The 14,892-nt window shown below is 43.9% G+C and overlaps 1 protein-coding gene across 4 annotated transcripts in view; it reads right to left on the bottom strand.

The window, feature by feature from the left end:
• The window catches only part of TTI1 (TELO2 interacting protein 1), a 44,040-nt gene that overhangs the window by 14,702 nt on the left and 14,446 nt on the right, over nucleotides 1-14,892 (bottom strand). For all 4 annotated transcript variants that reach the window (XM_082671142.1, XM_082671141.1, XM_082671144.1 and 1 more), the window contains 4 exons: nucleotides 11,701-14,043; nucleotides 7,318-7,527; nucleotides 4,226-4,374; nucleotides 1,145-1,285 (listed from right to left, as the gene is read on the bottom strand). In XM_082671142.1, the coding sequence (XP_082527268.1) occupies nucleotides 1,145-1,285; nucleotides 4,226-4,374; nucleotides 7,318-7,527; nucleotides 11,701-14,002 (2,802 nt within the window). In that variant the 5' untranslated portion in view covers nucleotides 14,003-14,043. The remainder of the gene's footprint in view (nucleotides 1-1,144; nucleotides 1,286-4,225; nucleotides 4,375-7,317; nucleotides 7,528-11,700; nucleotides 14,044-14,892) is intronic.

Consider the following 14,892-nt stretch of genomic DNA (forward strand, 5'->3'; position numbering starts at 1 on the left):
TTATATTTTTTCATTTTTCTATATTTGCTGTCATTTCAGATAAACTATTAATTTTCATAAAGGAAAACGGCACATCTGAGTGACTTAGCAAGACCTCCCTCCTTCTCCTCTCCCCAACCTCCCTCCTTCCCTCTCCCCCACCTCCCTCCTTCCCTCTCCCCCCCCCACCCACATGTGCGTGTGCGTGTATGTGTCATTTTGTGTATTTTGGTTTGGAAAAAAATATTAACAATTTTTTATATGTTTTAAATGTAAGCTTACATTTTGGTCCAGTATATGCTGAAGAATCTTACAGAAACAAAATACTTTAGCCAAGTATATTAGCTGCATTCCTGGCTTCATTCTATATCCTACGCATCTTTTTTCTTTGCCTCACCTTGCTCACCCACTTCTAATTGATGTTAGCTTGCTATGGTAAATGTATCTCTGTAACTTGCCTTAAGTGCTTTTCAGAACAAGGAAGGATATAAATAAATAAACCAAAATATGTGTGCTAATATAAGCCAAACTAAGTCAGGGAGAATAATACCTTACATACACAGAGGGCTTTTAACTTTTCAAAGCATTTCACTAAATAGTCCCACTTTATCCTTGACAACAACAACTATGAGAAAGGTGGGATAGGTGGTCATGGGCTTTGTCCAGAGTCACTCAGCTGGACAGAGGATGCCCATTGCTAGAACCTAGTCAGTCTTCATCTTGACTCTTGTGCCGTGCACAGAACATGGGCATGAACTCAGATTCAGGTACTATTACTTCCTAGCTGTGTGATCTTGAGAAAGTTCCTTAACTTTCTGGGCTTGTTTCCTCCTCTGTCAAAAATGGGGATACCAGTATCTTCCTTATAAGGTTGTTGTACGGAGATGAGCTCATGTGTGAAGTGCCAAGCATGTCGCCCGGCACAGAGGAGGTGCTCAATGAATACCGGTGGCCCTTTTCATCTACTAGTTCTCTCTGCTTCAAATTCAAAAGGAAACTGACTTTATTTTCTTCTTTGTGCTTTTCTTATTTGCCTATACTTTCTTCAAGGTATAGTAGGTCACAATTGGATAAAAAGAGAACTACCCCCAAAAGACACCACTGAGCTCTGTGCTCACTTCCCTCCATCCCCATGACTGATGGCGGTGGGGCAATAGTGCAGTACCTTGAAGGCTCTGAGCACTGCCAGGGGGTCATCATTTGTGAGTCGGTGCACGAGCGAGGGCCACGCCCGATGAGCCAAGGGAAGGAGCTGGTTCTTGTGGGACTGCAGAACAACCACACACAGATCCAGCACATCTAAAACCTGCAAGAAAAGAGGACAGTGTTTCGGCAGATAGTCAAGGCTTGAAACCAAATACCTGGGATCAAGTCACCATTTTAAAAGAGTAAAACTTAGAAACTCATGAGTCAAGGAAATCTTTACGAGTCCTGACTACATGCCAAGCACTGGCTAGGTACTGGGTGGGGGCACACAGGGACAAAATACTTACGTTTCCTTTCCTTGGCTTATGGTCAACTGGGGAAAGACTTCAGATAACACCGAAATAACGGGATGAATGACTACTAATTGTGACAAGTACAAGGAAGGAAAGTCAAGGGGGAAATGCAAGACACTAAAGGGGGGGGATCTATACAATACAAACTGTTGGGAGGGCTTCTCTGAGGAAGTAACTTCTATAAGGAGGCATACTGGAAACAGTAACGAGGAAGACCCAGAGGAGGGAGAGCTTGCAGTGCTTAGAAAACTAAAGCAGGGCAGCGTGAGGCGTGACAGAGGAGGGGTAGGATGGGACTGGACCTCGACGACGTCACATTAAGACTTTTTAATTTTGTACTGAATGTAGTGGGGAGCCGTGGAAATGTTCAGGCACGTGCTGTGATACAATTCCTGTTTTTAAAAAGTCACTCTGGCTGCTGAGTGGAGAAGGGACTTGAAGTGGGAGTGAGAAGAAGTGAGGAGGCCCTTGAGGGAGCCACGGCGCACGTCCACATGGGAGGCGGGGAGTTACGCGGCTACATGGTCGTGGCCGAGGCAGAGAAGTGAAGGGTTTGAGATCTGTTTTGGAGATGATATGGCTTAAATTGCTGAAGGACTCACTCTTGGGGAGATGAAGAGAGGAATCGAAAAGAGCTGCTTGGGTTCAGGCTTAGCAACTGAATAGATGCAGGTGCAGCTTAATGAGACAGGAACAAAGGAGAAGGAGGAAACTGGGAGGGTGGGTGAGATCAAGTTCTGTTACCTCTAAATGGAGAGGTCAAGTAGGCAGCTGGGACACAGGTCAATCTCAGAAGAAAGGTCTGGGGTAGACTAGATGTAAATTGGGGTTTTTATCTTCCCTGAGAATATGTTTCTTGATCTCTCATGTCTCAAAGCTCACTGAAGACAGACGACCTGCTCAGTGTCACAGGCAGTGGTCGCCACGATAACCAAGTGCAGGCTTCCCTCCTGCACATATGGGCCAGCCTTCCCAGAGCAGGGGAAGGTACACGTCTGAGTCAGGAAGACAGAGTAAGGTCTGCAGTAAACCCTTACTGGATGACTACTGTGTGCTGGTCACACGGAGACTGGAACAGAAGCAAAGAACAAAACAGGCCCTGCCCTTGAGGGCTGAATAGTTAGGCAGGGGAATAAGAGAAACCTCAGGAGAGCAGAGTAGTACAGTGGAAATGGCTTTGGTATCACTGACTGGCTTTGGATTTGAGTTCTGTCACTAACTGGGTAAGTTACATCATACTCCAGTGAATCATTCCCCTTCTGCCTGGAATGTTCTTCCCCCTCCGTTTGCCCCTGCAGGGCTGGCTCCTTCTCAGCCTTTAAGTCTCAACTTAAACATTATCACTCGACAACTGGTCTAAATCAGAACGTAGCTCCCTCTTATTCAACAGGGTTTGGTAGAGTAGGTTCCCAAAATGTGTTTACTACATGGGTGAATTTTCTATCATAGAACCTTCTTATTACCTTCATAGCATTTCCTCCACGTATATGTATTTGTGTATTACCCCTTTCCCCTCGAGAGACAGGAAGTTCCGTGAAGACAGGGATCATGTCTGCTTAGTTTCCTTCTATATACCCTCTGCCTGACCTATAGCAGTCCTCAATAAGCATTTAGTGAATAAGCGAATAAGTGAATGAGTGTATATGCCATGTCTGATGCTAACTGTTTTATATTTATAGTCAATGACCCACTGAGGTAGGTACCATCATTTTCATTTTACAGATAAAGAAGTTGATGCTCAGAAAGGTGAACTGACTTACTCCAGGTGGCACGGCTAGTGAAGGGCCGAGCCAGGGCTGGAACCTGGGTACGCAGATCTGACTCCAGTGTTGATGCTCTCAATAGCTACAGTGTATATACGCTGCTACAAAGCCTCCAGAAGAGGGAAGACACTTTACTGATGTGTCAACCAGACACCACCAACAAAAGGCTCCTGAAGAGTGCCTCCTGAGTGGAAAACCCGACAATGCTAAGTATCTCTGGGAAGACTAAACAAATTCCGCAAAACTCAGATGCTGAGTGAGGTAATCTGTGGGTCAGGGTTTCCCAGCCCCCACCCATGACCAGGGCAAAGTGCTCTCATCACTATCAGTAATGCATGGAGGCGGCTGTTTCTCACTCCTGTTTGGGGCTAGGGAGGAATGGGTCAGGCTGTGCTTTCCTTTGGGTATAAGATCTGCCCCCAGGTGATTCTGAAAGCTGTGTCCCCCATGCCCACCCCGCCCCACTGTCCTGTTATCGGAGTCACTACTGTATAGTTTAAGTCTTTGCTGATGGGGATGCTGCTTGGGAAACTGCTAGCAAACAAGGATGTAAGATTAAGAAAAGTGTTGGTGCCAGGCCTAGGATGAAAATGGAAACAGAAACAGAGACAAGGGCTAGCGTCAGGCTTGGACAAATGACCACTTCAAAATATTTAAACCTGTGTCCCACATTAAGTCAGCTCAGAAAGTGATATCCTTTCCAAATCATATGACTTTTTCCCCCTTGGAGATGCAATAACGCTCCAAAACTTTGTGGTTTTTAATTCTACCAAGGGGACTCGGATCCCTTTTGGCCTCTGGGCTGATACAGAAAGACGTAAGACTGGCATCCCACAGATAAATTCCTCCTGATGCCTTCTCTTGGCCACTGCACATGCACTGGGAGATAAGGGGGGGCTCCTTGCTCATCCATGTAGTCATTGCCAACAGACCAAACCCCAGTCCCGCAGCTCTGTGAATGCAGGGAAAGGGCCGCACACTGACCTTCAAGCGGATTTTCAGATTTTTGTCTGACATCAAGTGGATGCAGCGCTCCATCACGTCCGTGGCTATTTGGATCTGCACTGGCAGTGGTGGCTGCACACTGGGATCAGTGTCATTCTCATCCACTTCGGGAGGGTCTGACTGCTCCTCTGGAAAAAGAGCATAACTGGGGGCAGTGTTTTACGAGAGATGCCCCACCCCAACTTGATCTCCCAACTTCAGATAAGGAGTAAGATTTACAAGGGAAAATGTCTAGGAACTGATTCCAAGGAAACCATGTAAAATTTGGGTCAAGCTACGAGTCAAGATATTCACCAAAGCATTACCTGTAACAGCTAAAAACTGGGGGAAAACCTTCCATGTCCACTCAAGGGGGTACGGTTATATAAACCATGGTATATCCATACAATGAATGGCACATTATGAGGGCCTGAAATTTTGCATTTACCAAGGGCTTTAATGACAAGGGAAAATGCTTATGAAATAACATTGTGTTAAAAAGAGAAAAGCAGGATACGAAATTGCATACACAATGTGAGCACTATTATATAAAGTTTTATATAAAGATAGGAGGAAGTTCAAAATATTAACAGAGACGGGGTCATGAGTTAATGGATGATTTTTATTTTTTCCCTATATCCTTAGTTTTTTCTAAGTTGCCATTAATAAATATTTAAAATAAAAACATAAGAGGGCAAGATTCTAATTTGGAGCCCCGAGGCTGGCAGTTCCCTAGCTGGCCTCTGGCCCTTTACTCTCTTTCCTTTCCTTTTGGTTCATCTTTTGACTAAAGCGGGTACATGTCTGTCTTCTCTACCAGCCTGTAAGATCTTCTGAGGGCCAAGATGAAGCCTTACACATCTTGGTATGAGGGACAACACCAGGGCAGCCTGGTGCAATATACAGGGATGGGGTTTGGTCAGAGGACTAAAGTCTTGCCTCCACATCCTATTAGCAACTCCTCTCATCCCATGTCACCTCATTTGAAAAAAAGGGATAAAGCATGTATACCTCATCTGCTTGCTGAGAGAGTTAAATGAGATGCATGTCACCAGCTATTATCATTTTTCTCATTGCCTGGAGTGTTGCATTGCATGAGATAGGTGTTAAGTTTGTAAATTAAAACAACAAAAAGACTTGAGAGTTGCATGAAACCCTGGCCAAAATTCCTCCCCTGAAGGTTATCCTCTATCTGCTTATAGCCTCCAGTCTCCCCACACCCTCAATACCAGCTGTGCTCATTTACACTGAGCTAAGCATTGCTCCCCTAACTTTCTGCCATTTCAGTTTCCTCTGCTGGAAAAACAGAACCTTACAGTAGAGTCCACACCTGTCTCTAACAGATGCTGAAAAGATAAATGAAAATGCATTTGTAGAATGCTTGGATTTCTTGGAGGAAGGGACGTCAGATATATAAGGTGCTCTTACTGTGGTTAAAACAAAAAACCCATGTCAAACCAACATCAATCCAAACATTCCTTACAATGCCAAGTGTGTGGTGTGTACTTGATGAACGATAATTATAAGAATGATAAGGCTGTGCTTTTCTTTCTAGAGGAGGATTTGTTGTTTGAAATTCACCTACTGCGAAATGTTATCTGAGGGATGTGGATTTTGCTATCGGAAGAAAGATTTGATTCATTCAATCTGCTCCTAGCCAACATCAGCTAGAACCAGAAGATCCTAATCATGAAAGAATTGATTCAGTGACAATGCTAGAATTTCAAACAAGAATGGCAAATCTGGATTATGAGGGATCAAGATGCCTCTTCTTCACGGTTTCTAGGCTTGAGCAAGGGGTGCAGTTTATGAGAAGGATTGGGTTGGCTCAAGAGACAAAACTGAGAAGAAAAAGCCTGATAGATTTCTGATTAGAAAATTCTGTTCTTGGGGAGAATAACAACTCAACTCTGCATAAATCATTATGTGGGCCTTGTGATGCTTCCCTGCTATTTAGAAGGAATTTGTTGCAGTTAGTTGCATTGAACTACTATTTCCTGTTATCCTGGAGGTATTTCCTGTTATCCTGGAGGTACTGGCTTCAGTTCATCAGAGTCTCAGAGTAGAGTGCCAAAAAAAAAAAAAAAAAGAAAAAGAAATCTGCTCTATTCCAACCTAACAAACTAATTTGGGACTCAGTTTGATATAGGATAGTTCTGAGACCACCAAGCTCATTATGACTTGGCATTTTATATTTGCAGAGGAGATTCTAATAATTTATTAATCCTTCCGTGACCTGAAGCTCCAGATTGAGCTTGTGAATAAAACAATAGGCCAGAGCTTCAACTAGCCTGAACTCCCTTCTCCTTTATCGTATAAATTGGTAAGAAAAACACTGGAATCTACTTCTACCAATAAATAAAATAAATGGACAAAGCATGTGAAAAGATAATGGACATAAGAAAAAATTGTTAGGAAAGATGCATATAGAAAGATGTTCAACCTTTCTAGCAATCAAAGAAATGCAAAATAAAATAACGAGAACCATTTTAATTTAGCAAGAAGTAAAACTGGTAATAGTCAATGTTGGCAAGCTTGTGGTGAAACCAGTATTAATCCTGAACTGCAGAAGAGAAGGTGTAAATTGCCACAACCTTTCTGAAAGACAATTTGGCAAGCATAACATGATGTTCATATCCCTGACCTAGAAATCCCACTTCTGAGATTTATACAGAAATATGCAAAAAGAAGGAAAAGGTCACGTGCATATAGAATCATGCACTGCAGCACTGTTTATTAGAGTGAAAAGCTAGAAGCAACCTAAACTTCCCACAGGGGAATGTATACTTAGTGGCAGCTATTAAAACATTAATTATGAAAACTCCATAGCAACATGAAGAGTTCCTTATTATATAACTAAATGCAAAAAGGGTATAATGCATTTAAACTGTGGCTGCAACCAAACAAAAACAGGTTTGCAGTAGAAAAGGATGGAAAACAACTACACACAAAGAGAATGCTTACGTTAGCATGGCGGGGGTTATTTGTGACCTTTCTTATTTCCAAACTTTCTATCATGATGTTTCATTGTTTTTACAATAATCTGCTTCCAAATGTAAAAAACAGCTGAGGCCAAAATAAATAATAGTTACCTTCTTCATTATCAAAACCCGAGACATTTCCATCTGCTACATCCTTTTCCTTGAGGTAGTTCAGCACAAACTGTTCAATGTCTTCGGCTGTTGTGGTATTCTCAAGTCCTTTCTCAGGACTTGCTGGTCTTTGGCTCAAATGACTTCCCTCTTCCCCTACACTTTGCTCTTGGAGTTGCCCGAGATGACCTGCGTCTGGGAACCACTGGGCTATAAATAAAGTGTTATAATGATCACCTTGGTCATTGACAACAGGCATTAGTACTTTCTAAGTAAAATAAGCTCTCTGCCATGGCCTGCATGGTGCCCACAGGAGCCAGTCCCTACCTGTCTCTCCAACCTCCTCTTCTAACCACTCCTGGCTGCCCAATGCGCCAGGTATCCTCCTGCCTTAGAACCTTTGCACATGCTGTTCTTACTATCTGGAATACTTTAACCTCCTTTGTAACATCTGGTTAATTCCAACTCACTTTTCATGTTTCAATACAAATATACATTACCTAGTAAAGCCATTCCTTGACCCCCGTGCCCCCCCAACCCAGCCCTGCCAATCTAACTTAGGTCTTTTATACGCTGTCTTATACAGCACCATGTTCTTTTCTTTCAACTCATCACAATTTGTAATTACTGTATTTACTTTGTATGTATTGTTTAGTGTCTGAATCTCCCATTAGACACTGTGTTCCATTGATCACCACTGGAAAGCCAATATGCCCAGCATGGAGTGGGTGCTCAAAATATATGCTGAATGAATAAATATGCTAGACTGGAGGAAAGCTACCAGTGACAAAATTCTGAGTGCAGGATACACTGCTCATTAGCGGAAGAAAGGCTCTGCAGAGCCTTGAGAACGGACACAGTCTCACACAGATATCTGATATAAAATGCTTCAGAAGGCTGGCATTTTCTCTCCAAAGCTTTTCCTTTTTTAGTGATGCTCCAATACTTCTGATGTGTCACTGCAGAATAAGCCTTAAACATTACAGAACCAGTGGTTTTCAAACTGTGTCTTGAGGAGCCCTAGGGCTCTGCAGAAATGTCTCAGGGTCACAACAGGGAGGGCACCTAGAGACAGCAGGTTAAAGGGTGGGAACAGAGTTTCTATGCCTTCTTTTACCAGCCCTGCTCTAATTTGAACTCTTTTTGTATACTGGGGTCCCCCAGGGCTTCATTTCAAAAAAGGCTCTTAATACTTAAAGAATGAATCAACAAGAAAACTCTATGGCCTGAATTTTTGCCCTCCTTTTGCAGACAGCAGGGGAGAAGTCTCTGATGACCTTTAGCACCTGCTAATCTCTTTTCTATCAAGGAGCATCTGCACAGAGCCACAGCAACAGCAGATGGGCTACGCCAGGGCCAGGCCACTGGGAGCAGCAGAGAGCAAATGCTGGATATGAGAGCGTTTGGTCCAGTACCTGGAGATTCCTACGTGAAGGGATCGATTATGCCATTCCTTCAGTGCCCAGGCATAAATCTGTCCTTAATGTACTCGGAGGGACTGCATTCCCAATGGGTTAAAGCCAGGGCCCAGCATTTACACTGCTAAAAGTAGACATGCTGCAAAGATTATTTTCTAGATTTAAGGCAAAGCAGCTCGACCTCACTCTTAATGCAAATTAAATTGTAATAAGGTACACTTTTTCTCCTACTGGATTAGCAAAGATCAAAAAGCTAGGTAACATACAGTGTGGGTGACGGGGTGGCAAAATTGGCGCTCTCTTACATTGCTGATGGGAGTTTAAACTGGTGCAACCTCTTCACGGAGCAATTTGAAACTCTTTATCTATCACAGATTTAAATGTAATACCCTCTAAGCCAGCAACTGTCTTAGGAATATACTCTACTGGTATACTCAGACATGTCCAAAATGACCTACAGAGAGTACACTACAGCATTTTGGGGGTGGAGGGGGCAAAAGACTGGAAACAACCAAAATGTCCACCAAGAAAGGGCTGCTTAAATTATGGTGCAGCCACACAATAGAACATTGTGTGTCCAGAAAAACACGGCCTTGCATGTGTGGATGTGGCACAGTCTCCGAATGCTGAGGTATGTGGTATGGATGCTTTCTCATTTTCAAAGCTACCCAACTTTTTTGTTGTTATGAATAATCACTGGATCAGCAGGTGGTGCTAAGGAGTAATTTAACTGATGGTTCTTGCCTTCACTGTGGAACCTAATGCTTTTTTAGTCAATGCCTGTGAAACACTGTGTATGTGGTAACTCAATTTCCTAAAAGATATAGTGGGTTCTTTTAAAACCTTCTAGAAGTTCTCTGAGACCACACTTCCACTCCCATCTTAAAAGAGTGACCATCAGTTAGACAATTCGAATGACAAGAGGAAACGCCAGCAGGCAGTGCTACTTTGATTTGTGTGAGACCGATCCTCTCCCCAGGACTGCTTACCATTCAAAATGCAAGTGTGCGCTGGGTTATTTCAAAACTTTCAGAAAAGCTATCCCCACTTTTGCTGGTTTTCCTAGGATGCTCTCAAGTCAAGCTTAACCATCCTCATTTTCCTCTCTGCAATTTAGAGAAAAGGTGCTACACAGGATTCCTCTTCAGAGATGACCAAAGACACTGGCAATCCAAGGCAATTCAATTTTCATGGCCCAAATGGAGATATCTCCTGAGAGGATATATTTAATAGGCCTTTTGTTAATATATATTTTAAAACTCAAACTGACATGTAGTAGAGTTCCTCAAAACACTAAGGATGGAAGCCTGGGGTATATTTGGGCCATGGAAGCCACTCATAGTCTAAAATCTATAAGCAGTAAGCCAGTCTTAGGAGCGTTTCCATGTTCTTCTTGGTCACCACTGCCATCCCAGTGACTAGTCCAGCACACAGGCTTCCGAGGGGTTGCAAAATACAACCCCCACTCCTTCCCTTGGTCTACAAGGCCCCGTGGGATTCATCCTCACCCAGCCTTCCAATTTCATCTTGTGTCACTGTCTCCACAATGATCTCTTCTCCATTCTCCAAAGACCCCAAGCCCTTTCTTCCCTCCAGGCCTTTGCACCTGCTGTTCCCTTTGCCTGAATGTTCTTAAAAAACATAAAAATGATGTGACAGCTCCATATGTACTGATGGGCCCTTCTCAGCCTTCAGGTCTCAGCTCTAATGCCGTTTCCTCAGAAAGGAAGTGCCATGATCAAGTCCCCTGACCACTCTGCTACTGTCCTGTTGCCCTCCTGCAGTAGCAGGAAAGCTCCTTGAGTTTATTCATCTTCTTCACTGCTGAATCCTGATTACTTAGCACAGTGTCTAACATACTGCAGGTAAGCTTTACTGAATGAATAAAAGAATATGTACACTGCATGTGAACGTTCATGAATGAATGAATGAACACTGGAAGTGGTATCAGCTACAGGGCAGAGAACTGTCCCTGTTCAGTCACCTTCCTTGAGAAACTTTCTTACATGGTCTTAGCTTTTTCAGCTGACAAAATGAGGTCAGTGACCTTTCCACCTACTTTGGCGGCTATTAGAAGTACTGAAATAAATACTGGAGGTATGCTCTTTGGATAAAAGGAACTCATGTATATAGCTCATATATATATATATATATATATATATATATATATATATTTTTTTTTTTTTTCATTCGAAGATTGACTATCCAGTGAAGGGATTCTCTTTCTTATAGTCCAAAACTTTGCCATTTTAATGGTGGGTTAACACCTCCAACAGACACCCAACAGGGTGAAAGGGAAGTAGAGAAATTCAAACCACCTCATACAATTAAAAGGTTAAAAGAAAGTTTCTAGACCTGCTCTGTCCATCATGGTAGTCACTAGCTAGCTACATGTGGCTATTTAAATAAAAATAAAAAATTCAGTTCCTCAGCTGCACTAGCCACGTGTAGTTATTATATTGGACAGAACAGATATAGAACAGTTCCATCATCACAGAAAGGTCTATTGGACCGTACTGTTCTAGATTATCTGTGGACTGAATAATTGAAGTTAGCCCTGTTCTCCATTAGCATAGACACTGCTAACTCTAAATATTGTCAGAAACAGTCTGGTATATTGAAAAGAACAAAATTGTCATAAATCCTGACTTTCCTCCTTATTGTGTGACCTTGGCTAAGTAGGAGCTCACTGAGCCTTAGTTTTCCTTACCTGCAAAATAATGTTTACATTTAGTCTGCAGGGTTTATGTCCCTGGGACAGAGCAGGAGTTCAATAGATGGTAGAGATTATTAAAAGTATAAAAACATAAGCAATGGAACTCTACCGTAACATGTGGGACCAGACAGATACCTAGTCAAATAACGTCCTCCATAGCATAACCCCAACCAAAGAAAAAAACAGTTAGATGAACAAGGATACTAGTCCTTCCCTCCAATCAGCATTAAAAAAGGGCTCTCAATGTACCTAATGCTGTCAGCAGGGCATGCAGTACACTGACAAAGGAAGTTGTTCTCTTATCATAAAATTGGTCCAGGGTAGCCAAGACATCTTGAACCACATCTGCCACCAAAGGGAGCAGGCTAGCATCTGAGTTCTGTAGCATGACTTCCAAGACCTTCGGGGTATGCGGGTGGAGAGATAGATGACGCAGATTTAAAGAGATCCCATTTACCAAATAGTCTGAATTCTGATTGATCAGCTGCTGCAGGGAGTCGTAGCCACAAGCCTGGCAAATGTCCATCATGGTACTGATGGCCGCCTGACTGATAAGCAAGGTTTGGTCTCCAGCTTTCTCCAGGACTGGATAGAGGGCTGACATCAAGAGCAAACGGAAGTCTTTCCCTAGTGCGTGTGCAAAGTGGCCAATCCCTTCCAACTGGATGCATATTTGCCAGATGTTGCTGTTCATGGAGCAGATCGTGGGACTTGGCTTTGAGAAGGTGGGAGAAGAGGTAGCCTGGCAGGTGTGTGCACCAGAAGTGAGGGCCTGAATGCCTGACTGCATCATCGTCAGCTCCTCTCCCACCTCTTCAGCTTCCAGGCAAGTGACCAAATACCAGTTTTCTTGGCTTGTGTATTCTTCAAGTATTGATGTCACGATCTCCCTCAGTTCCTCTGGGTTTGTTTTAATGTGTTTTTCATGAACATTCTCTACCCCTAACCCAGCAGCCCCTACAACCAGTTCATTTAGGATCATGGCGGCCTGCTTCCGGTAAACCACAGACTCGTGGTACAGTTCCATAAAGGGATCCACGAGCAAGTAGAGGTTCCCATAGAAACCAAGAAGCTGACAAACCTGCCTCAAGAGCAGGAAAACCCTCTCGTCATTGAAGAAGCGAAAATATCTCCTCTGCATTTGAGCCCACGGCCGGGAGGCGGAAGTCTCTGGAGAAGTGCTCAGATGCTCAGAGTTCCAATGCCGCTCTTCAACGATTTTGACGTCGGCCACATCTAATTCCAGAACTTGTATAAGCGCTTTGGAAAGGCGCTGGAGATGGGCCACAGAGTTGAGGACAAAGTTCACTTTGGGGCCCAAGAGTTTCAGGTACCCGAGTAACAAGGAGAGAGTAGACAATCTGCCCTGATCGTCTTGGGAGTTCATCAGGCGGGGAAGGGACGTGGCAAGGGAGTGCAGGTTTTCTGACAAGATGTCAGCAAAGGCTCTGCTGCCCACCACGACTTTCTCATCTGCAAAACGTCTCAGAATTTTATTGCATTGGGCTTGGACGTCAGGACTCTCATCATTTACCAGACTCACCAGAGCCTTCAGAAGGGGACCAGCCGATTCGACCAGTGACTGACTGCACTTCAAGAGAAGGGCCTCGACAAAGTCTATCACTTCCAGCCTCACCTTCCAGTGTGGGTGAACTGAAACGCACTCAGTTATCTTTTTAATAAGGACAGTCAACCTGTCGCCGGTATTTTTTACCCAATTGGCTTCCCTGTGAACCAACAGCTCCGCTACTCTGTGCTCCACGGCAGGCTTTTCTCGGACCTCTGAGACTCTTCTGAGCTGTTCATCAGCCATAATGAAGCTCACTGTCTTGTAAAAGACCTTTAGGGAAGACACGACAATGCTGTGCCCTTGTTTAAAGTCTCCTGTGATGATCCTGGTCAGTGTAGTTGAGAGGCCAGGTAAAAAAGAAGCAAACAAATCCCCCAGCTGCTTTTGCTCAAGTTCATCCAAGGACCTTGGATGGTCTTGACACTCACATTGAAAGAGTAGAACCTGTAAACATTTTAAGGCAGCCATTTTAATTTGTTTTGATTTCTCCTGTTCTGCTAGGCCTAACAATAAAGATACAGCAAATCCTAAACGAGGCAGAATGGAGGGCTCATAAATAGTCAGAATGATGTCCCCATAAGCCGAGTGCATTAATGCACTGAGGCCCTGGATCACAGCCAATTTCAACTCCTCTGACACAGCTGCAGGTTTCTGAGAGTTGGGTGAATACAGGCAAGCAGAGAGTTCTGAAAAGAGTTCCTGGAGAAGTTCTTGTTCCTTCACACACGTTGAAGAGAGGACAAGGGTGATGCATTCCACCACACTCTGGATCAAGTGCTCTCTTTTGGGGCCCGGGGTCTTCAGGGTAAATCGCAAAGGGAAGAGGATGTACTGCTGAAGTTCCTGAAGGGCAGAGTCACTCACGACTTGTAACTGTGCCTGCAGACACTCCACATTCTCCACTGTCTGGGTCTTTGTGAGCTGAACACAGATGGGACGCAAGACGCCAAAGGCCTCCTCTGGAGTATCAAAAACCGCCATTGTGCAACAGGCTTCCTCTCACTGAGCAAACACCCTGCAGGCTGGAGGGAGGAGACTTTTCAGTAAAGAAGGCCAAGCTCAAAGAAAATACAAAGTGAACTTGCACTCATTCATTCAACAGACATTCAGTGGGGGCTTATGTACCAGTCACTCCACACAGTGCTAGGGGAGCAATGGAACGGAAAAGAGCCGGTTCCTAGTCTTAGGGAGCTCCCAGTCCAGGGAGGGAAGCAGATGTACAGTTACAACACAGTCTCTTAAGAATTAGGCTAGGCCTGTGCTTGTGGTCCTACGTGAGTATAGAAGACGTATGCGTCATAACACTCAGAAAGCCAGGGTGGGTTTCACAGGAGGAAGATGCTTGAGCCAAGACTCCAGGGAGGAGTGAATTGGAACCTGTGGGCTATTCTAAGGAGTATGGATTTTAACCTGTGATAGTGATGGAGAACCACTGAAGGTTTTGTCTTTTTTAACTTGAGGTATAACATACATAGAGCGAAAGGCACTAGTCTTAACATAGCAGCTCAGTGAATTTTAATGTACGCAGAGACTCACAGAACCACTACCCAAAATAAGATATATAATATTTCCAGCACCCTGCAGGGCTCCCTCATGCCCCTTTGCAATCAATTCCTATTTCCCCTGCCCAGAGGTAACCATTACTCTGACTTTTATCAGCCTGGACTAATTTTGCCTGTTCTTGTCATGGAGAGATTTCAAGCAGAGGTGATAGGAACAACTTTATGCATTGAAAAGACCCCCTGGCAGCCAGTAATACAGGAGAAGACTCAGAGCTGGGTGAGACTGAAAGCAAAACAAAATGAAAGGGAGTGGCCAGAGAAATGGGAAAACCAGGAGCGCACACTATCACAGAGACCATGGGAGAAGAG

The sequence above is a fragment of the Grampus griseus genome (assembly GCF_964374135.1).
Source record: "Grampus griseus genome assembly, chromosome: 14".
Lineage (NCBI taxonomy): Eukaryota > Metazoa > Chordata > Mammalia > Artiodactyla > Delphinidae > Grampus > Grampus griseus.